This window comes from Musca autumnalis, unplaced genomic scaffold, assembly GCF_047663935.1.
Source record: "Musca autumnalis isolate F117 unplaced genomic scaffold, ASM4766393v1 scaffold_4, whole genome shotgun sequence".
NCBI lineage: Eukaryota > Metazoa > Arthropoda > Insecta > Diptera > Muscidae > Musca > Musca autumnalis.
In genome coordinates, this window is record NW_027411977.1 from 218313879 (window position 1) to 218334397 (window position 20519).

The window sequence follows — 20519 nt, forward strand, 5'->3', positions numbered from 1 at the left end:
AGAAAGGGTGCTTATACAGATCCTTCCGGAAAGAAAGGGTGGTTTTTTAGACCAATGCTGAAAGAAAGGGTGCTTATACAGATCCTTCCGGAAAGAAAGGGTGCTTCTACAGATCCTCCCGGAAAGAGAGAGTTCTTTTGTAGATCCTTCCGGAAAAAAGATTGCTTTTAGAGATCCTTCCGGAAAAAAGAGTGCTTTTAGAGATCCTTCCGAAAAAAGAGTGCTTTTAGGGATCCTTCCGAAAAAAAAGAGTGCTTTTAGAGATCCTTCCGAAAAAAAGAGTGCTTTTAGAGATCCTTCCGGAAAAAAGAGTTTTTTATAGGCCGTTAATGAAAGAAACGGTGCTCCTAACTATCCATCCGGCAAGCAAGAGTGCTTTTATAGACCCCTTGCTGAAAGACAGAGTGCTTCCATAGAACTTTCCTGATATAATGGGTGCTTCTATAGACCTTTCCTAAAAGAAAGGGTGTTTCTATAGACCTTTTGTGAAAAAGGGTGGTTCTGTAGAGCTTTTCTGAAAGAAAGGTGCTTCTATAGACCTTTCCTGAAAGAAAGGGTGCTTCTATAGACTTTTCCTGAAAGAAAGGTGCTTTTATAGGCATTTCCAGAACGAAATGGTGCTTCTATAGACATTTCCTGAAAGAAAGGGTTCTTCTATAGACCTTTCCTGAGAGAAAGGGTGCTTCTACAGATCCTTCCGGAAAGAAAGGGTGCTTCTACAGATCCTTCCGGAAAGAAAGGGTGCTTCTACAGATCCTTCCGGAAAGAAAGGTTGCTTCCACAGATCCTTCCGGAAGGAAAGGGTGCTTCTACAGATCCTTCCGGAAAGAGAGAGAGAGCTTTTCTAGATCCCTCAGGAAAAAAAAATTCTTTTAGAGATCCTTCCGGAAAAAAGAGTGTTTTATAGACCCTTACTGAAAGAAACGGTGCTCCTAACAATCATTCCGGCAAGCAAGAGTGCTTTTATAGACCCCTTTCTGAAAGACAGATTGCTTCTATATACCTTTCCTGAAAGAAAGGGCTTCTATAGACCTTTCCTGAGAGAAAGGGTGCTTCTATAGACTTTTCCTGAAAGAAAGGTGCTTTTATAGGCATTTCCAGAACGAAATGGTGCTTCTATAGACATTTCCTGAAAGAAAGGGTTCTTCTATAGACCTTTCCTGAGAGAAAGGGTGCTTCTACAGATCCTTCCGGAAAGAAAGGGTGCTTCTACAGATCCTTCCGGAAAGAAAGGGTGCTTCTACAGATCCTTCCGGAAAGGGTGCTTCTATAGATATTTCCTGAAAGAAAGGATGCTTCTATAGACCTTTCCTGAGAGAAAGGGTGCTTCTATAGGCCTTACCTAAAAGAAAGGGTGCTTCTAAAGACCTTACCTAAAAGAAAGCGTGCTTTTATGGACACGTACTAAAAGAAAGGTTGCTTCTGTGGACCCGTCCTTTCCTGAAAGGATGCTTCTATGGACCCGTCCTTTCCTGAAAGGATGCTTCTATGGACCCGTCCTTTCCTGAAAGGATGCTTCTACAGACCTTTCCTGAAAGAAGGTGTGCTTCTATAGAACTTTCTTGAAAGAAAGTGTGCTTTTATAGACCCATGCTGAAAGAAAGGGTGCTTATACAGATCCTTCCGGAAAGAAAGGGTGGTTTTTTAGACCAATGCTGAAAGAAAGGGTGCTTATACAGATCCTTCCGGAAAGAAAGGGTGCTTCTACAGATCCTCCCGGAAAGAGAGAGTTCTTTTGTAGATCCTTCCGGAAAAAAGATTGCTTTTAGAGATCCTTCCGGAAAAAAGAGTGCTTTTAGAGATCCTTCCGAAAAAAGAGTGCTTTTAGGGATCCTTCCGAAAAAAAAGAGTGCTTTTAGAGATCCTTCCGAAAAAAAGAGTGCTTTTAGAGATCCTTCCGGAAAAAAGAGTTTTTTATAGGCCCTTAATGAAAGAAACGGTGCTCCTAACTATCCATCCGGCAAGCAAGAGTGCTTTTATAGACCCCTTGCTGAAAGACAGAGTGCTTCCATAGAACTTTCCTGATATAATGGGTGCTTCTATAGACCTTTCCTAAAAGAAAGGGTGTTTCTATAGACCTTTTGTGAAAAAGGGTGGTTCTGTAGAGCTTTTCTGAAAGAAAGGTGCTTCTATAGACCTTTCCTGAAAGAAAGGGTGCTTCTATAGACTTTTCCTGAAAGAAAGGTGCTTTTATAGGCATTTCCAGAACGAAATGGTGCTTCTATAGACATTTCCTGAAAGAAAGGGTTCTTCTATAGACCTTTCCTGAGAGAAAGGGTGCTTCTACAGATCCTTCTGGAAAGAAAGGGTGCTTCTACAGATCCTTCCGGAAAGAAAGGGTGCTTCTACAGATCCTTCCGGAAAGAAAGGTTGCTTCCACAGATCCTTCCGGAAGGAAAGGGTGCTTCTACAGATCCTTCCGGAAAGAGAGAGAGAGCTTTTCTAGATCCCTCAGGAAAAAAAAAATTCTTTTAGAGATCCTTCCGGAAAAAAGAGTGTTTTATAGACCCTTACTGAAAGAAACGGTGCTCCTAACAATCATTCCGGCAAGCAAGAGTGCTTTTATAGACCCCTTTCTGAAAGACAGATTGCTTCTATATACCTTTCCTGAAAGAAAGGGCTTCTATAGACCTTTCCTGAGAGAAAGGGTGCTTCTATAGACTTTTCCTGAAAGAAAGGTGCTTTTATAGGCATTTCCAGAACGAAATGGTGCTTCTATAGACATTTCCTGAAAGAAAGGGTTCTTCTATAGACCTTTCCTGAGAGAAAGGGTGCTTCTACAGATCCTTCCGGAAAGAAAGGGTGCTTCTACAGATCCTTCCGGAAAGAAAGGGTGCTTCTACAGATCCTTCCGGAAAGGGTGCTTCTATAGATATTTCCTGAAAGAAAGGATGCTTCTATAGACCTTTCCTGAGAGAAAGGGTGCTTCTATAGGCCTAACCTAAAAGAAAGGGTGCTTCTAAAGACCTTACCTAAAAGAAAGCGTGCTTTTATGGACACGTACTAAAAGAAAGGTTGCTTCTGTGGACCCGTCCTTTCCTGAAAGGATGCTTCTATGGACCCGTCCTTTCCTGAAAGGATGCTTCTATGGACCCGTCCTTTCCTGAAAGGATGCTTCTACAGACCTTTCCTGAAAGAAGGTGTGCTTCTATAGAACTTTCTTGAAAGAAAGTGTGCTTTTATAGACCCATGCTGAAAGAAAGGGTGCTTATACAGATCCTTCCGGAAAGAAAGGGTGGTTTTTTAGACCAATGCTGAAAGAAAGGGTGCTTATACAGATCCTTCCGGAAAGAAAGGGTGCTTCTACAGATCCTCCCGGAAAGAGAGAGTTCTTTTGTAGATCCTTCCGGAAAAAAGATTGCTTTTAGAGATCCTTCCGGAAAAAAGAGTGCTTTTAGAGATCCTTCCGAAAAAAGAGTGCTTTTAGGGATCCTTCCGAAAAAAAAGAGTGCTTTTAGAGATCCTTCCGAAAAAAAGAGTGCTTTTAGAGATCCTTCCGGAAAAAAGAGTTTTTTATAGGCCCTTAATGAAAGAAACGGTGCTCCTAACTATCCATCCGGCAAGCAAGAGTGCTTTTATAGACCCCTTGCTGAAAGACAGAGTGCTTCCATAGAACTTTCCTGATATAATGGGTGCTTCTATAGACCTTTCCTAAAAGAAAGGGTGTTTCTATAGACCTTTTGTGAAAAAGGGTGGTTCTGTAGAGCTTTTCTGAAAGAAAGGTGCTTCTATAGACCTTTCCTGAAAGAAAGGGTGCTTCTATAGACTTTTCCTGAAAGAAAGGTGCTTTTATAGGCATTTCCAGAACGAAATGGTGCTTCTATAGACATTTCCTGAAAGAAAGGGTTCTTCTATAGACCTTTCCTGAGAGAAAGGGTGCTTCTACAGATCCTTCTGGAAAGAAAGGGTGCTTCTACAGATCCTTCCGGAAAGAAAGGGTGCTTCTACAGATCCTTCCGGAAAGAAAGGTTGCTTCTACAGATCCTTCCGGAAGGAAAGGGTGCTTCTACAGATCCTTCCGGAAAGAGAGAGAGAGAGAGCTTTTCTAGATCCTTCCGGAAAGAGAGAGAGAGAGAGAGCTTTTCTAGATCCTTCCGGAAAGAGAGAGAGAGAGAGAGCTTTTCTAGATCCCTCAGGAAAAAAAAATTCTTTTAGAGATCCTTCCGGAAAAAAGAGTGTTTTATAGACCCTTACTGAAAGAAACGGTGCTCCTAACAATCCTTCCGGCAAGCAAGAGTGCTTTTATAGACCCCTTTCTGAAAGACAGATTGCTTCTATATACCTTTCCTGAAAGAAAGGGCTTCTATAGACCTTTCCTGAAAGAAGGTGTGCTTCTATAGAACTTTCTTGAAAGAAAGTGTGCTTCTGTTGGCACTTCCTGAAAGAATGGATGCTTCTATAGACCTTCCCTGATAGAAAAGGTACTTCTATAGACCTTTCCTGAAAAAAGGTACCTCCGTAGACCTTTCCTAAAAGGAAGGGTGTTTCTATGGACTTTTCCTGAAAGAAAGGGTACTTCTAAAGACCTTTCCTGAAAGAAAGGGTGTTTCTATGGACTTTTCCTGAAAGAAGGGGTGCTTCTATAGACCTCTCCTGAAAGAAAAGGTGCTTCTATAGACCTTTCCTGAAAGAAAGGGTGCTCCTATAGACCTTTCTGAAACAAATGGTGTTTCTATAGACCTTTCCGGAAAGAAAGGGTGCTTCTACAGACCTTTCCGGAAAGAAAGGATGCTTCAACAGACTTTTCCTTAATGAAAGGGTGCTTCTACACACATTTTCTGAAAAAAGGTGCTTCTAAAGACACTTCCTCGAAGAAAGGGAGCTTCTTAAGACCCTTCCTAAAAGAAAGGGAGCTTCTTAAGACCCTTCCTAAAAGAAAGGGAGCTTCTAAAGACTCTTCCTAACAGAAATCGTGCTTCTAAAGACCCTTCCTAAAAGAAAGGGAGCTTCTTAAGACCCTTCCTAAAAGAAAGGGTGTTTGTAAAGAAACTTCCTCGAAGAAAGGGTGCTTCTAAAAACCCTTAGTAACAGAAATGGTGCTTCTAAAGACCCTTCCTAACAGAAAGGGAGCTTTGAAAGACTCTTCCTAAAAACAGGGTGCTTTGAAAGACTCTTCCTAAAAACAGGGTGCTTCTATAGATCTTTCCTGAAGCAAAATGTGCTTTTATAGACCTTTCCTGAAAGAAAGGTTGGTTCTATAGACCTTTCCTAAAAGAAAGGGTGCTTCCATAGACCTTTTGTAAAAGAAAGATTGTTTCTATGGACCCGTCCTAAAAGAAAGGATGCTTCTATAGACCCGTCCTAAAAGAAAGGATGCTTCTATAGACCTTTTCTGAAAGAATGCTTCTATAATCCTTTCCTGAAAGAAGGTGTGCTTCTATAGAACTTTCTTGAAAGAAAGTGTACTTCCTAAAAAAAGAGTGCTTTTATTGACCTTCCTGGGAACAAAGGGGCTTTTATACACCTTTCTTGAAGAAAGGGTGCTTCTATAGACCTTTCCTAAAAGAAAGTGTGCTCCTTTCCAGAAGGAAAGGGTGCTTCACTAGACCCATGCTGAAAGAAAGGGGTTCTTCTATAGAGCATTGCTGAGAGAAAGGGTGTTTGCTGTGGTTCCTTTTTGAAAGAAAGGGTGTTTGCTGTGGACCCTTTTTGAAAGAAAGGGTGTTTGCTGTGGACCCTTTTTGAAAGAAATGGTGCTTTCTTTCTGAAGACCTTTACTGAGAGAAAGGGTGATTTTATAGACCATTTCTGAAAGAAAGGGTGCTTCTATCAAAAAAGGGTTCTTCTATAGACTAGTCCATAAAAACGACCTCAGCTCGTCTATTCGGACGATCATCAGTTTGTCTATAATGCCGACCTTTAGCGCAGTTATGAATACTTTTTGAATACCTGGATTTAATAATTCACATAAATTCACTTAACAAAGCAACACAGCCATTTTAATGGTTTTCATTGTTGTTGTTTTAGCACAACTCCCCCAGTTAAATTAATATTTATTAAAACTTCCGAGCTTTATTAATTATTCGACACGTGAGGGTCTGTTGACTGAAGCCATATATATGTACCTACTATGTTTATTAACCCTCAATATTGTATCCATCAACAGAATGCATTGTCGTTTTTCGGTGACCGATTTGTTTATTTCCATATTATTTCCGCAAAAAAAAAACTTAAAACCAAAATTTTCCTAAACACTTAAAAACGAACTCCTATTTCTGCTTCTTCATCATAAAAACTTCTTCTTTACTCTCTGTATAATTTAGTACAAGCCTTTGTTTTCGTCATTAATTTTTTTATGAAATTCTGGTTTTTACTTTCCATTTTCTTTTAATTGAAGTTTTATCCACAAAACAAATACGTCATTGATGATAATCAAAACCATCAGCAACTGAATGCAAAAAAGGAAGAGTTGTTGACATCGCGAACCGGTTATAGAATCAGTTTGCGGCTTCTTCTCTGTTATTGAGGCAGGAAAAACCCCCAACCGTTATTGAACTTGAAACTAGTTAAAGCAACTAGTGCGTGCAGGCGTATGCTGCTGCTACTTGGCGACCTAGAATATGAATCACCACCACTACAACAACTACAGTTACACCCATTGGAGAGGCCGGCATTTGTGGTTGTTGCACTTGCTATTAGTTGTCGGCATTTCATCGCATGTTGTCAGAGGTGTACAGGCTGCTTTCCAACAACGTCAGCAACAAAGCCAGCGGCAAAGTGACAAGCCGAATATTGTGATAATTCTCATAGATGATATGGTAAGTAGAAGCTACATTAACATCCCAGCAAAATAAATTGGAAGTAGTGCAATGTAGACTAGTTCTATCACGGCGTGTTTTGATGCAGTTCAAACGGAGTCGTGAAAAAGGCACTCCATTTCTTACGTTTTAACCGCTTTCGGGTGCGATCCAATGAATGACATCCTTTCCTTACATTTTAACAGCATCTGGATGCAGTTCAAGGGAGTTGTGAAAAAGGCACTCCAATTCCTTACATTTTAACAGCATTTGGATGCGATCCAACGATTGGCATCCATTTCTCACATTTGAATTGCATCCGGATGCAGTTCAAGGGAGTCGTGAAAAAGGCACTCCGTTCGATACATTTTACGAGGCTTCTATAGAATGGAAGACCTCCGTTGGAGGTTTCTATAGAATGGGAGACCTCCGTAGGAGGCTTCTATAGAATGGAAGACCTCCGTAGGAGGCTTCTATAGAATTGAAGACCTCCGCTGGGATAATAAGCTTCAAAACACAACGTTCTTCATTAGGGAATTATAAGAACTAAAAGAAGACGCAGTCATAGGAGGCTTCTATAAAATGGAAGACCTCCGCTGGGATAATAAGCTTAAAAACACAACGTTCTTCATTAGGGAATTATAAGAAGTAAAAGAAGACGCAGTCATAGGAAGCTTCTATAAAATGGAAAACCTCCGTAGGAGGCTTCTATAGAATGGAAGACCTCCGTAGGAGGCTTCTATAGAATGGAAGACCTCCGTAGGAGGCTTCTATAGAATGGAAGACCTCCGTAGAAGGCTTCTATAGAATGGAAGACCTCCGTAGGAGGTTTCTATAGAATTGGAGACCTCCGTAAAAAGCTTCTATAGAATAGGATACCTCCCTAGGAGGCTTCTGTGCAATAGAAGAGGCTTCTATGGAATAGAAGACCTCCGTTGGAGTCTTCTATAGAATAAAAGCCCTCCGTTGGAGGTTTCTATAGCATAAAAGACCTCCGTGGGAGGCGTCTATATAAGAGGAGACCTCCGTAGAAGCTTCTATGGAACAGGACGCCGCCGTACAATACAAGAGACCTCCATAGAAAATACCTCCGTTGAAGGCTTCTATAGAATTGGAGAACTCCGTAGGAGGTCTCTATAGAATAGGTGGCTTCTAAAGAATAGAATACCTTCGAAGGAGGCTTCTATAGAATAGAAGACCTTCGCAGAAGGCTTCTATAGAACAGAAGACCTCCGAAGGAGGCTTTTATAGAACAGAAGACCTATGTTTACGTGTGGAAGGCTGGATTAGCGTTGGATATGCACTCGAAAAAACTCCAGTGCGCTGATGGACAATATTTGGATGACCAGTATCTTTCGTTGTTACTGTTGCTCACCAACTTATTATTAAACGAAAGCCAGTAAATGAAACAATAGGAAGACGGTTGAACTTTTGATAATTTATTGATTGTGTACTCCTTTATTCAAATACAATAGTTCCAGGACTTAGGGTTTCAGAAACAACCAAATACCTTCGTGGTCAAAATATAATAGAAATTAAAAAAGGAAATGTAGCTTGCAATGTGGCCGTTTTAGTGATGCCTATGATTAAAGCATAAATGTCAAAACATAGAATGTGTATCTCGATTACATTTAAACTTGTGCGATACCAGTGACGAGTCAGAACAAAATGCTGGTAATTTTATGTGTGCACTATTTGGCGTAAACATTCCGCCCCCTATGCAGTTTTTACTGTATTTGAGGAAGTAAGGGGCTCACGTTGCAAGCGGACAGATCGAGTTGCTTAAGACTATGTTGTATTTGATACTACTTTCACGTAATAGTATAATAGTTGGAATTCAATTGGATTTAGTTCATGTCTAAATAGGTTTCAAGGGGTACGAGTGAATAATATATATTCTTAAAGTACATTCTATTCGAGTTGTTTTCAATGCAAAAGATTAACAATTCAGATGAGAAATTAATAGTCTGTATTCAGTGAATGTTGAGGTTAAGCCTCATATGATGAGCTGGTAAGACTACATATACAAATATATACATTTTGTTTGAATTTATGTTGAGAAAATACCGTAGAGAATTATTCCAAAGACAGTGCTTTGTGCAGTTGGAAGGCCGTGTCGAATAAATAAACCATCCGAAACTATTTTTGAATATACATCAACTCCGATTACAATGTCAATAGTTGCAGCTTCGTAGAAACGAGTATCCGCCAAGACAAGATGTTGAAAGTTGATCTTAGTCGATTCGGGCAACGATTCCCTTGGAGTAGTGATTCCTATTCTGTTTCTCACCCGCAGCGTAGCTTCTATTTTGGCAGTAGACTGAAAACAGGGCCTCATCGTAACCGGACACATGACTTCGTCTTCCAGTTCGAGGGTAGATAAACCTAGACTGTCCACAAATCGTCTGGAGATGCAACTCATCGGAGCAGCTGAATCTAGTAAGCACCTTGCAATTTTATAATTGTCCTTTTCATAAATCCTCACTAAGGCAGTAGGAAGAAGGGGGGTAGCGTTTTTTCGAAGAAGTGTCGTTAAGGAGGTGATACTTGGCGATGGTGCTAATTTTTTCCTGGAATTGTGTTCTGATTTTGAAGCTGTAGATGTACGTAGATCGCTTGAGGAAGTTGCCTTAGCTGTCGGTGGTGGTTTCTTCTTCTCTAATCGTGGATGCTGATGCAACAACGAGTGGTGCCCTTTGTGGCAGTAACCACATCCCGATGTTGTAAAACACGTCCCTTGCGAGTGAGTATGTGCTAAACAGTTCGTACAGTAGCCGAATTTCTTGACAGCTTCCATTCTTTCCACGGAGTTCATAGCTCGGAACTTCCAGCATGACTTCAGGGGGTGCTTCTTTCGGCATAACCTACAAACGAATTTTGGACGGAGAGAAGACTGACCTGTCATGGTGTTAGAATAAGTGCTGAAAGGAAAGATATGGAGTTAATAAAGGAATGAAACAGATAAACGAACGGAATTTTGAAGTTAGGATTAAAGAATGGATATTTTATAAGACATTGTTAAGAGCTGTTATTTGGTAGGATAACCAACTTTGTGACGGGGCGTGTGATCTTCCCTCTCTGCGTAAGAATATCAGCCACTCGTACTCTGTGGTCACGGCCTTCATAGACGTGAATTATCCGTCCAAGTCGCCAGCAGTTTGGAGGAATATTTTCGTCTCTTATGACGACAAGCATATCCTCTTTAACATCATTTTCGGGCTTTTTCCACTTAGTCCTTTTGTGTAGCTCTTTAAGGTACTCACTTTTCCACCGATTACAAAAATGTTGGTACAATGCGCGGATCCTTTGCCAGCGATTTTGAATTGAGATCGGTGATTGTTTTATCTCTGGTTCCAATGGAGTTAGCAGAGGCGAGCCAATTAAAAAATGTCCGGGAGTCAATGCAGTGAGATCGGAAGGATTTTGCGATGATGGAGAAATAGGTCTGGAGTTGAGGCACGCTTCTATTTTCGCCAGTAGTGTCTGAAATTCCTCAAAAGTATATTTTGTGGTTCCAGCTATTTTCTTGAAATGTTGCTTGAAACATTTTACACCGGCTTCCCGGGAGTAGTTGGATACCAGTGCTTGATGTGTTGTTTCGAGAAAGTTCTTGGACATTATTTTAGACGCACCGACAAATGTAGTTCCGTTGTCAGAATGCAAATGGAGGGGGCAACCATGACGAGAAACAAAGCGACTGAACGCTGCCAAAAAAGTGGATGTTGATAGGTCGGACGTTGCCTCGAGGTGTATTGCCTTGGTGGAGAAACAGACAAATACACAGACGTATCCTTTCGTAATGCGACAGTACCGTCCAGTATAACTTTTAATATCGAACGGTCCGGCGAAGTCCAGGCCGGTGTGTGTGAATGGACGAGAGATTCCACATCTCTCTGGTGGTAGGGCAGCCATTAACTGCTTCTGACATCTTCTTTTATAGATGACACAGATTTTGCAATTCCTAATAATAGTCTTTATGAGGTTTTGGACCCGTGGAATCCAATGTTGTGAACGGATCAAACGGAGGACAAGTTGATTGCCGCCATGGAGACTTATCTGGTGTACAAATTGTACCAAAAGTCTTGCATATGGAGAATAGTACGGAAGGATAATAGGATGTTTTTCCTCGAATGACAACTCTGCACTGGATTCAAGTCTCCCACAAACACGCATTAAACCTTCTGAGTCTAAAAATGGATTCAAATTTAGCAGTTTACTGGAATTTGGAATGGGTTTCTTAGTACTCAGAGACAAGTACTCGCTTGGATAAAATCGTTTCTGGTAGATAATTGTTAGTTTTTTACGAACAAACCCAATTTCGTAAGCTGTTATGGTTTTGCTACTTCTGCAATAAGTAGATCTGTATTTTGGATGAATGCTATGAATGAAGCGGTAAATATATGCCATGATCCTTAGAGCTCGCGGAAAGGATGAATACCTGTCCAAAAAATCTTCAAAGTTTTCAAAATATACAAAATGCGATTTAATGGACTTTTTCTCTAGTGTGATTTAAGGAATATTTGGAAATAAATTCCATTTGTGGTTTAAATCAGAGAGCCATGGTGGACCATTCCACCAAAGGCCATTCGTATGTAAATCCTGTGGATATACTCCTCGACTTGCGAGATCTGCAGGATTGAATTCAGATTCAACATGGTGCCAATTCGGAGGATCGATAATTTGGACGATTTTTGACACTCTGTTTGCCACAAATGTATTCCAGTGACACGGAGGTTTGGACAGCCATGACAGAACAATAGTGGAGTCCGTCCAGCAGTGTAATGAATATTGGGAAACATCGAATTGTGGAAGCAAGTTGTCAATCAGTTCCGCAAGCAGAACGGCAGCACATAGCTCTAACCTTGGAATAGATAAGGTTTTAATTGGAGCTACTTTGGTTTTAGAGGATATTAGATGTGAGTAAATGCTATCTCCACGCTGGATTCGAATGTAAATCGCTGCGGCATACGCTTTTTCAGAAGCGTCTGAAAATCCATGAAATTCTATCTTACAGTCCGGAGAAAAGTCAATCCATCTTGGAACTCTGATATCGTTGATGGCTGTAAAAGAAGATTGAAACGATTTCCACAAATTAAGGGAGTCTTGTGAAATTTCTTCGTCCCATTCGGTTCGTTCTAGCCAGATTTTTTGCATAATGATCTTCGCAAGGACTATAACGGGTGATATCCATCCTGCGGGATCGAATAATTTAGCTATCTGCGACAGAACCTCTCTTTTTGTGTATGATAAGTTGGACGGAAAGGAGGTAACGGAGAAGTAGAATTCATCAGTGTAAGCGTTCCAGCGGACGCCTAGCATTTTAGCAGCGCAATTGTCGTTGAAGTCTAAAAAGCCTTCATTTAGAAGATCATCTTGTGGCAGATTTAAAAGAATTTCTCCGGAATTGGAAGTCCATTTCCTCATTTTGAATCCTGCGGATTTCAATGCTAGAATCACTTGCTCTAGAGATGTGATGGCTGACTGGATGTCGTGTGCCCCTGCTAGAGCATCGTCGACATACATACAATTTTTCAGAATCTGACTTGCTAATGGATATACATTTTGGACGTCGTTGGCAAGTTGGATCATTGTACGGATTGCAAGATATGGTGCGCAGTTTACACCGAATGTAACCGTCCTTAACTCGTAGTCCTGAATAGGTTCAGATGGATTTGTTCGGAATAGTATTCTCTGGAATTTTGTGTGAAAGGGAGAAACCAGGATCTGGCGATACATTTTTTCAATGTCCCCGCTATAAACATAGCGGAAAAAACGCCATTTAAGAATGAGAACCGTCAAGTCCGTTTGAAGGGCTGGGCCAGTGTATAGAATGTCATTCAGGCTGGTACCATTGGAAGTAGGTGAAGACGCGTTAAATACCACACGAACTTTTGTTGTAGAACTGTCTGGTTTCACAACAGCATGATGTGGCAGATAGTAATGATGAGGAAATTCTGAAGGACAAGGAGGAGTCACTGGAGTCATATGACGTAGTGTGGCATATTCCTGTATATTGTTGTCGTAATCTCTTTTCAGTTCAGGATTTTTTAAAAGGCGACCTTCGTTTCGAAGGAATTGCGCCATGGAACCTTTTCTAGACTGACCTAAACATAACGAGTCAGGATATCCTTCCTTAAACGGAAGTGAGACTAGATACCTTCCGGTCTCATCCCTGGAAGTAGTTTTTTGGTACAATTCCTCACAATATCGATCAGATTTGGACATTATGCGTTGTTGTGGAATATTTTCCACCTCCCAAAATCGCGAAATTGACTTTTCTAAGGGAGTTTCGCAAAAGAAAGACACACAAGTAGAATACGATTGCAGATTATTCGTCGGAACAGGACCAGTAAGGATCCAACCGAAGACTGTCTCCTGAGCCATTAAAGATCCGCAGAAGGAGCGTTGGCAACCGGATAACATAATAGTTGGGAGGAGATCTGCGCCAAGCAAGATGTCTATTTTGGAGCTCTTATAGAATTGGGGATCGGCCAAATTTAATGGAGGTAACGCTGAGACAATATCTGATTCTATGGTTCTGGATGGTAGATTATTGGAAAGGTATGGAACGATTAGAGCTGAAACGTCAACTTCAAAGGCTGTATTTGCGTATGACCCCAACAGAAATTGACATTGTTTCTGGACTGATGCTGAGACCGTATTATTGAGTCCTGATATAACCGCCGATGCAGGTTTACAGGGAAGGTTGAGCGAATTCACCAGATTTTGAGATATGAAGGTGCCCTCTGATCCAGAATCGATCAAGGCCCTCGCTATGTAATCGACACCCAAATGGATTATCTTCACGACAGCGGTACCAAGTAAAACACCTTTGGAGTTGATTGCAAAACAGTTCTGAACTACACCATTCGAAGAATTAGTGGACTGTATGGAAGAAGTTGGGGATGGCTGGAAGGTGAATGATGTTGACTGTATGCTAGAATTGGGTGTTCTTAGTTGGGAAGCTGAAGGGGAAGTGTTATGGGATGGGTGTGATTGGTCTGAATCCTTATGTAGCAAGGTATTATGGCGTTTTTGACATTTGAAGCAAGTGTTTTTGCTCTTACAATTCTTCAGAGCATGAGCACTAGAAAAGCAATTCAAACAAAGATTGCTGTTTTTTATTTCTGCTAAACGCTGGGCATAAGTGAATTGGAGGAAACGAGGACATTTTCGAATAATATGGAACTCGTTTGGGCATAGCCTACACTTAGTCTTCGTGACCTTGGCCTGGAATGTGTTAACCCTGGTATTTGAAGTTTTTGAAGTTGATTGTTTGGGTACCTTAGGGTTGGATTTGGAATCAGCAGAACCTCTCATTTCCAAGACAGACTCTAGTGTCCGAAACCGATGAGTAAGAAAATCGTCTAGTTCATTCCACTTGGGAATGCTAGTCTTATCCGAAAGCGTTTGCTCCCATAAGGTTAAAGTAGATTCTGGAAGGCGATTTGAGCAAACATATACGAAAATCGGATTCCAGCTATCTATATCGATTTCGTACAGTTTCAGAGCAGATATACAAGAATTCATATCTCTCTGAAGGGTCTGTATTGAATGTGCTGTTTCAGTTTGGATGGAAGGGATAGAGAATAAGTCCTTTAGTTGACCATTGATTAGCACACGTTTGTTCTCAAACCGAGAACACAGATTGGTCCATGCGGAGGTAAATCCCGAGTTGGTTAAAGGGCTTTTTTTCACAATATCGTATGCCTCACCTTTAGTTTTTTGCTTTAAGTAGAAAAGCTTTTCCACCGGGCTTAGATTGGAGTTTCGGACACACATGGCCGATTTGTTGAACCTGAACCTGAGTTGGACTAGATGATGCAGAAGGGAGAACTTCGAAAGCTTCATTTAGTTTTGAGACGCAACGACAGTAGGTAGAATACGAGTTTTTGTATTTTTCCTTCACGGTGGCCACCTCGTTGGCTTCCTTTCCTTCGGAAGCCTCTTCGTCGTCATCGTCTTCTTCATTGGCTAAGTCTGCCAAACATTGCTCATAAGCCAGCTTTAATCGCGACCATGTAGACTTTACCTCCTCGTTATGAGTCTCAACGAGACAACGGGTGGTGAGGCAGAGCTCGTTGGCGTTAAGAGCAGCTTCGAACTCCACCAAGCTATCTGCTAGACGTATGAACCTGTCTAGTGACATTACTCCTGAATGGACCCAGAGGAGAGTAATTAAATATGAGGGAATGAGAAGGGAATACGAAATTCGATATAGTTGCTATGATATAGGACGAGGCGATAGGTAGCTACCAAACTAGCGTTCACAGAGAAGTTTGTGGATTTCAAGTTCTCAAAGTTTGCAGAAAAGACTATGGTACTTAGAAAGTTTCAACAGCAGCTAAAGGGTCTAAGATAGGTTTAGAAGGACGTAATCAAAAACGCATTGATTATGAATCTTACACTATAGCGGGTGTTAACAAGCCCAAATAGGTACAGAGCAGTAGGGGAAAAACCCTATGGCACGAAATTGGAATCGAATTCGTGGCAGAATGAAAGAAAAATGTTTAGCCATGTATCGTAAATACAAAGCCGGCTGTAGAAATAGTCGTATGGAGTCAGAACGGTAATTTTCCTAGATTTTAGCACGTGTGTAACAAATAGGTTTAACTAAGAATGTTGTACACTTTATAGCATGGATGGCTCGCAGGGCTTTATAAGGAGTAACGTATTACTGACAACGTAAGGTAGGTTATTGGCTTACAATAGGTACATCATGTGTTGGTAATAATTTATAATATGTATTTTCGTATTATGAATATTTTGTCGATCGAAACCACTGTGCAGTTTTATCTAACTAGCAAGCATTTCATCGAGAAGCATTGACGTAAGATACAGATACAAATCAAAGATTGTACAATGGAAATTGGCAAAACATATGTTCATGCAAAGTTCATTGAACTTAGTGTGAATGGAAATTATTTGGAAGAACTGGAATAATTTGGAACACCTCTCTGAGTAAACAGTTCTCAATAAGCATATATCCCTTTGGCTCGACACAAAAGAAAGGCAAATGTAAATGACGTATGTGTGTTGGTATATTGTTCGTCATCTGTCGCTGCTAAGTAATGTAAAATACTCCTCCCACTACTGAGGCACGATTAGAACATGAGACAAAGAGATGGATAAAGTGTCCGACTCATGTTTTGCCTAACGTTGATCACCAAACAACAATAATGAGTACAACTTCTCTTGCTATATCGTTCACTCAATATACAAGTACACTCTATCCATTAACATGAAAGAGATGCTCCAAACAGAGAGAAGTGAGTAATAAAATTGAGTTACAATGTGACTGTTCTCACTGGACATGCGCACTCAGCGCACAGGCATAAAGTTGCAATAATAAGAAATATCATTAATGTACCAGAAATGAAAGGTCATAAAACTCAAATGATTGATTGAGTAATAATTAAGGAATTATACAGAAAATGAGAGAATTCTCTGAACACTATCATAACCATATTGTGGAGATAACTTTCTAGAGATCTTTATGGTTTTTACAGCAAAGGCAAATGCGATAATTCTCTGGAGCACACTTTTTTTCGAAGGTTTTGGGGGTAAAGTTACAAAAAACACGGTTGTTGTGTTGATGTTAAAGCAAATGCAATATGTAGGAAAAGAATAGATATATGTGGAACCTCTGTTATCACCACACGATTACAGAACACGTTTTTTGATAGATTTAATATGAAGGTGGTTTCAATATTTCATGAAGATAAATAATAATTTCCATATGATTGGCAGTGCTTGCCAGAGGTTTACATTAAATTCCCCTGAAGCATTGAATCACGATTCGAACTTATATTTCAGTATTTGATCTTATAGTTTTTGCACACAATTTTCATCAAAATTAGTTACATTGCAGCATATAAATAAAAACTTACTGTTTTTGTAGTAACATGCAACTTCAACCTCCAATATTTTTGTAGCAGACGCTGCTAATTGTTAATTCTGTCCGACGAAATTTTGATGAATATTCAATATTTCCCACAGCTAATTTGGATTATAACTATTATAGTGTTGTGGATTATTCCTTTGGTTTATCTTCGTTGTAATATACATATATACACATATATAATTTTAAATATTTCGACCGAAGTATAGCATTCATTTCATTACTCGCACGACATTGTGAACTGTACTGAGCCATGAACCAAAGAAGAAAAGCAACATACCTACTGGCAGTAAACAGGAACGCAGCAGAGAACTCGAGAGAGCGCCTTGTCGATCCGGTTCGACGTGGACCAAATGTTTACGTGTGGAAGGCTGGATTAGCGTTGGATATGCACTCGAAAAAACTCCAGTGCGCTGATGGACAATATTTGGATGACCAGTATCTTTCGTTGTTACTGTTGCTCACCAACTTATTATTAAACGAACGCCAGTAAATGAAACAATAGGAAGACGGTTGAACTTTTGATAATTTATTGATTGTGTACTCCTTTATTCAAATACAATAGTTCCAGGACTTAGGGTTTCAGAAACAACCAAATACCTTCGTGGTCAAAATATAATAGAAATTAAAAAAGGAAATGTAGCTTGCAATGTGGCCGTTTTAGTGATGCCTATGATTAAAGCATAAATGTCAAGACATAGAATGTGTATCTCGATTACATTTAAACTTGTGCGATACCAGTGACGAGTCAGAACAAAATGCTGGTAATTTTATGTGTGTACTATTTGGCGTAAACAACCTATGTAGGAGGCTTCTATAGAATAGAAGACATCCGTAGGAGGGAGCCTTCTATAGAATAGGAGAAAGCTTCTATGGAATCGAAGACCTCCGTAGGAGGCTCCTATGGAATAGAAGATCTCCGTTGGTGGCTTCTATGGAATAGAAGATCTCCGTTGGAGGCTCCTATGGTATAGAAGATCTCCGTTGGAGGCTTCTATGGAATAGAAGATCTCCGTTGGAGGCTCCTATAGAATAGAAGATCTCCGTTGGAGGCTTCTATGGAATAGAAGATCTCCGTTGGAGGCTTCTATGGAATAGATGATCTCCGTTGGAGGCTTCTATGGAATAGAAGATCTCCGTTGGAGGCTCCTATAGAATAGAAGATCTCCGTTGTAGGCTTCTATGGAATAGAAGATCTCCGTTGGAGGCTTCTATGGAATAGAAGATCTCCGTTGGAGGCTTCTATGGAATAGAAGATTTCCGTTGGAGGCTTCTATGGAATAGAAGATCTCCGTTGGAGGCTTCTATGGAATAGAAGATCTCCGTTGGAGGCTTCTATGGAATAGAAGATCTCCGTTGGAGGCTTCTATGGAATAGAAGATTTCCGTTGGAGGCTTCTATGGAATAGAAGATCTCCATTGGAGGCTTCTATGGAACAGAAGATCTCCGTTGGAGGCTTCTATGGAATAGAAGATCTCCGTTGGAGGCTTCTATGGAATAGAAGATCTCCGTTGGAGGCTTCTATGGAATAGAAGATCTCCGTTGGAGGCTCCTATAGAATAGAAGATCTCCGTTGGAGGCTTCTATAGAATAGAAGATCTCCGTTGGAGGCTTCTATGGAATAGAAGATCTCCGTTGGAGGCTTCTATAGAATAGAAGACATCCGTAGGAGGGAGCCTTCTATAGAATAGGAGAGAGCTTCTATGGAATAGAAGACCTCCGTAGGAGGCTTCTATGGAATAGGCAGAAGGCTTCAATAGAACAGATTACAAAGACAACCATGGGACCAAAAAAAACGTAACTACACATCGAGCTGAGATAACGAATATCAAGTTCGGACATAGTGAAGAATGAATAACAACAACCAAGATAAAGAAATTGAGGAATGCAGTACGCAAGCTAACCCATTTAAACCAAGCTGCATAATGAAGAGAACCCCACCTAAAACATTGGCTACACCAATACGCCTGGCATTCCAAACTGGAAGCAATCAGGTTTTCCAAATTGGCAACAATAAGGCCAATGAAATGATGGATGATGAGGCGCATATTGCTCGCCTAAAATTGGAGGAGGAACAAGCATTTGTTAAACTCGGAAACAAGTTGAGTGCGATGAACTCTATCGTAAGCGAGGCAAAAAATATACATAAAACTATACGTGATAATCTCATGCAAGCAGTGGCCTTATATCAGCAATTGAGAGAAAATCGAGAAGCGCTAGCCTTGAGCAAAATTACAGGTGGTCAAGAAGAAATCCAAATGGAAAACAAAGAAGTTCAAACAGAATACGAAGTAACTCCCAGAAATAGCCAGAAAAGAACTGCCTATCCATAGTGATAATTCTTCATATGCAGAAATAGTGAAAACCTGCATAAGATGAAAACCTGCATCAAGTTGGACGAAATTGGAGTGGGAATAAAAAAGATCCGTCAAACCATGAACGGAAATGTCCACATAGAAATGGGAACAAGAGATGGAAGTGCTAAGAAATTAGAAGAGGTTATTAAAACATCATTTGGCGAAGAGATTAAAACTCAAACTCATGTCGAAAAATTCCTCATAGACATCAGAGATATTGAGGAAACTACAACCAAAGAAGAAATCGTGAACAGCATCCTAAAGGTTTCGAATGAAAACAATGCGGAAAATATTAAAGTTCGAAACATCCGAAGGTTCTACGGGGGGACCAAACAAGCACTAGTCGAGGCCCCTGCGAATGTAGCCACAAAGATTTTAAAGGAGAGAAAGATTAGAATCGGTTTAGTCGGATGCCGAATCAGAAGGAAAATATTTGGCAATCACTGCTATAGATGCCTGGAGAAAGGCCACATCGCCCGGCTCTGCAAAGGCGTAGATAGAAGTAAAATGTGTAGGCGATGTGGTATCGATGGTCACAACGCGATTTCTTGTTCCAAAGAACCAAGATGTGTTATATGCTTAGAAGCGGGCCGAGAAAGCATAAACCACTATATGGGTACGAGCAATCTCTGCAAAAATGACTTAGATTCTACAAACAAAACCTGGGAAGAGGACGTCAAGCTCAAGACCTAATGCTTAGCAATGCAATAAAATTTGATATAGACATCGTACTGATAAGTGAACAATACACAAAATGTACGACCAAAGATTGGTTTCAAGATGCCCAAGGAAGAGCGTCGATATACATTAGAAACCCTATGATAAATATTACTAAAGTGGAAGAGAGCGAAGATAACTTTGTAGTTGTACATACTAAAGGCATGCGAATTTATAGCTGTTACTTCTCACCTAACCTGGAGTTGAAAGACTTTCTTATACAAATATCGAAGCTCGAGCAGCACATAAAAAGCTATGACACTCCAGCCATAATTGGTGGTGATTTTAATAGTAAATCGTCGGAGTGGAATTCGAGGAAAACAGACAAAACAGGCATCGCGGTAAGCGAAATGATTTCATCACTAGGTTTAATTGTACTCAATAATGGACCAACATTTATGAGGGGAACCGCCAATTCGATCATAGACATTACTCTAGAATCAATATCAGTAACTCATAAAATATCTAACTGGAAAGTACTGAACGAAGAAACACTGAGTGACCATCAGTACATCACGTTTGAAATAGGACAAAATATGTCGTTACCGAATGAGACAGCTCCAAGATGGAACGCAAAAAGCATGAACCTTGAAAGATGCAAAGAAAAACTCCTAGAGATAAAAAACATGACCGATCTCAATAATTTCACGAGCGTAAAATGCGTCACCGAACTTCTGACGAACGTCCTTACCCAGATATGCGCTTCGGGGATGAAAAAGACGAAAGTCGTCACAAAGTCGAAAAAACAGGTATACTGGTGGAGTGAAGAAATCGCAAACCTCCGAAAACTGTGCCACAAAGCCAAGC

General features: G+C 40.4%; 1 protein-coding gene across 2 annotated transcripts in view; it reads left to right on the forward strand.

Moving 5' to 3' along the window:
* Window positions 1–20519, forward strand: part of LOC141401371 (arylsulfatase B-like) — a 65433-nt gene that overhangs the window by 31967 nt on the left and 12947 nt on the right. For both annotated transcript variants that reach the window (XM_073981541.1, XM_073981540.1), the window contains exon 2: window positions 6338–6758. In XM_073981541.1, coding sequence (XP_073837642.1) covers window positions 6561–6758 — 198 coding nt within the window. In that variant the 5' untranslated portion in view covers window positions 6338–6560. The remainder of the gene's footprint in view (window positions 1–6337; window positions 6759–20519) is intronic.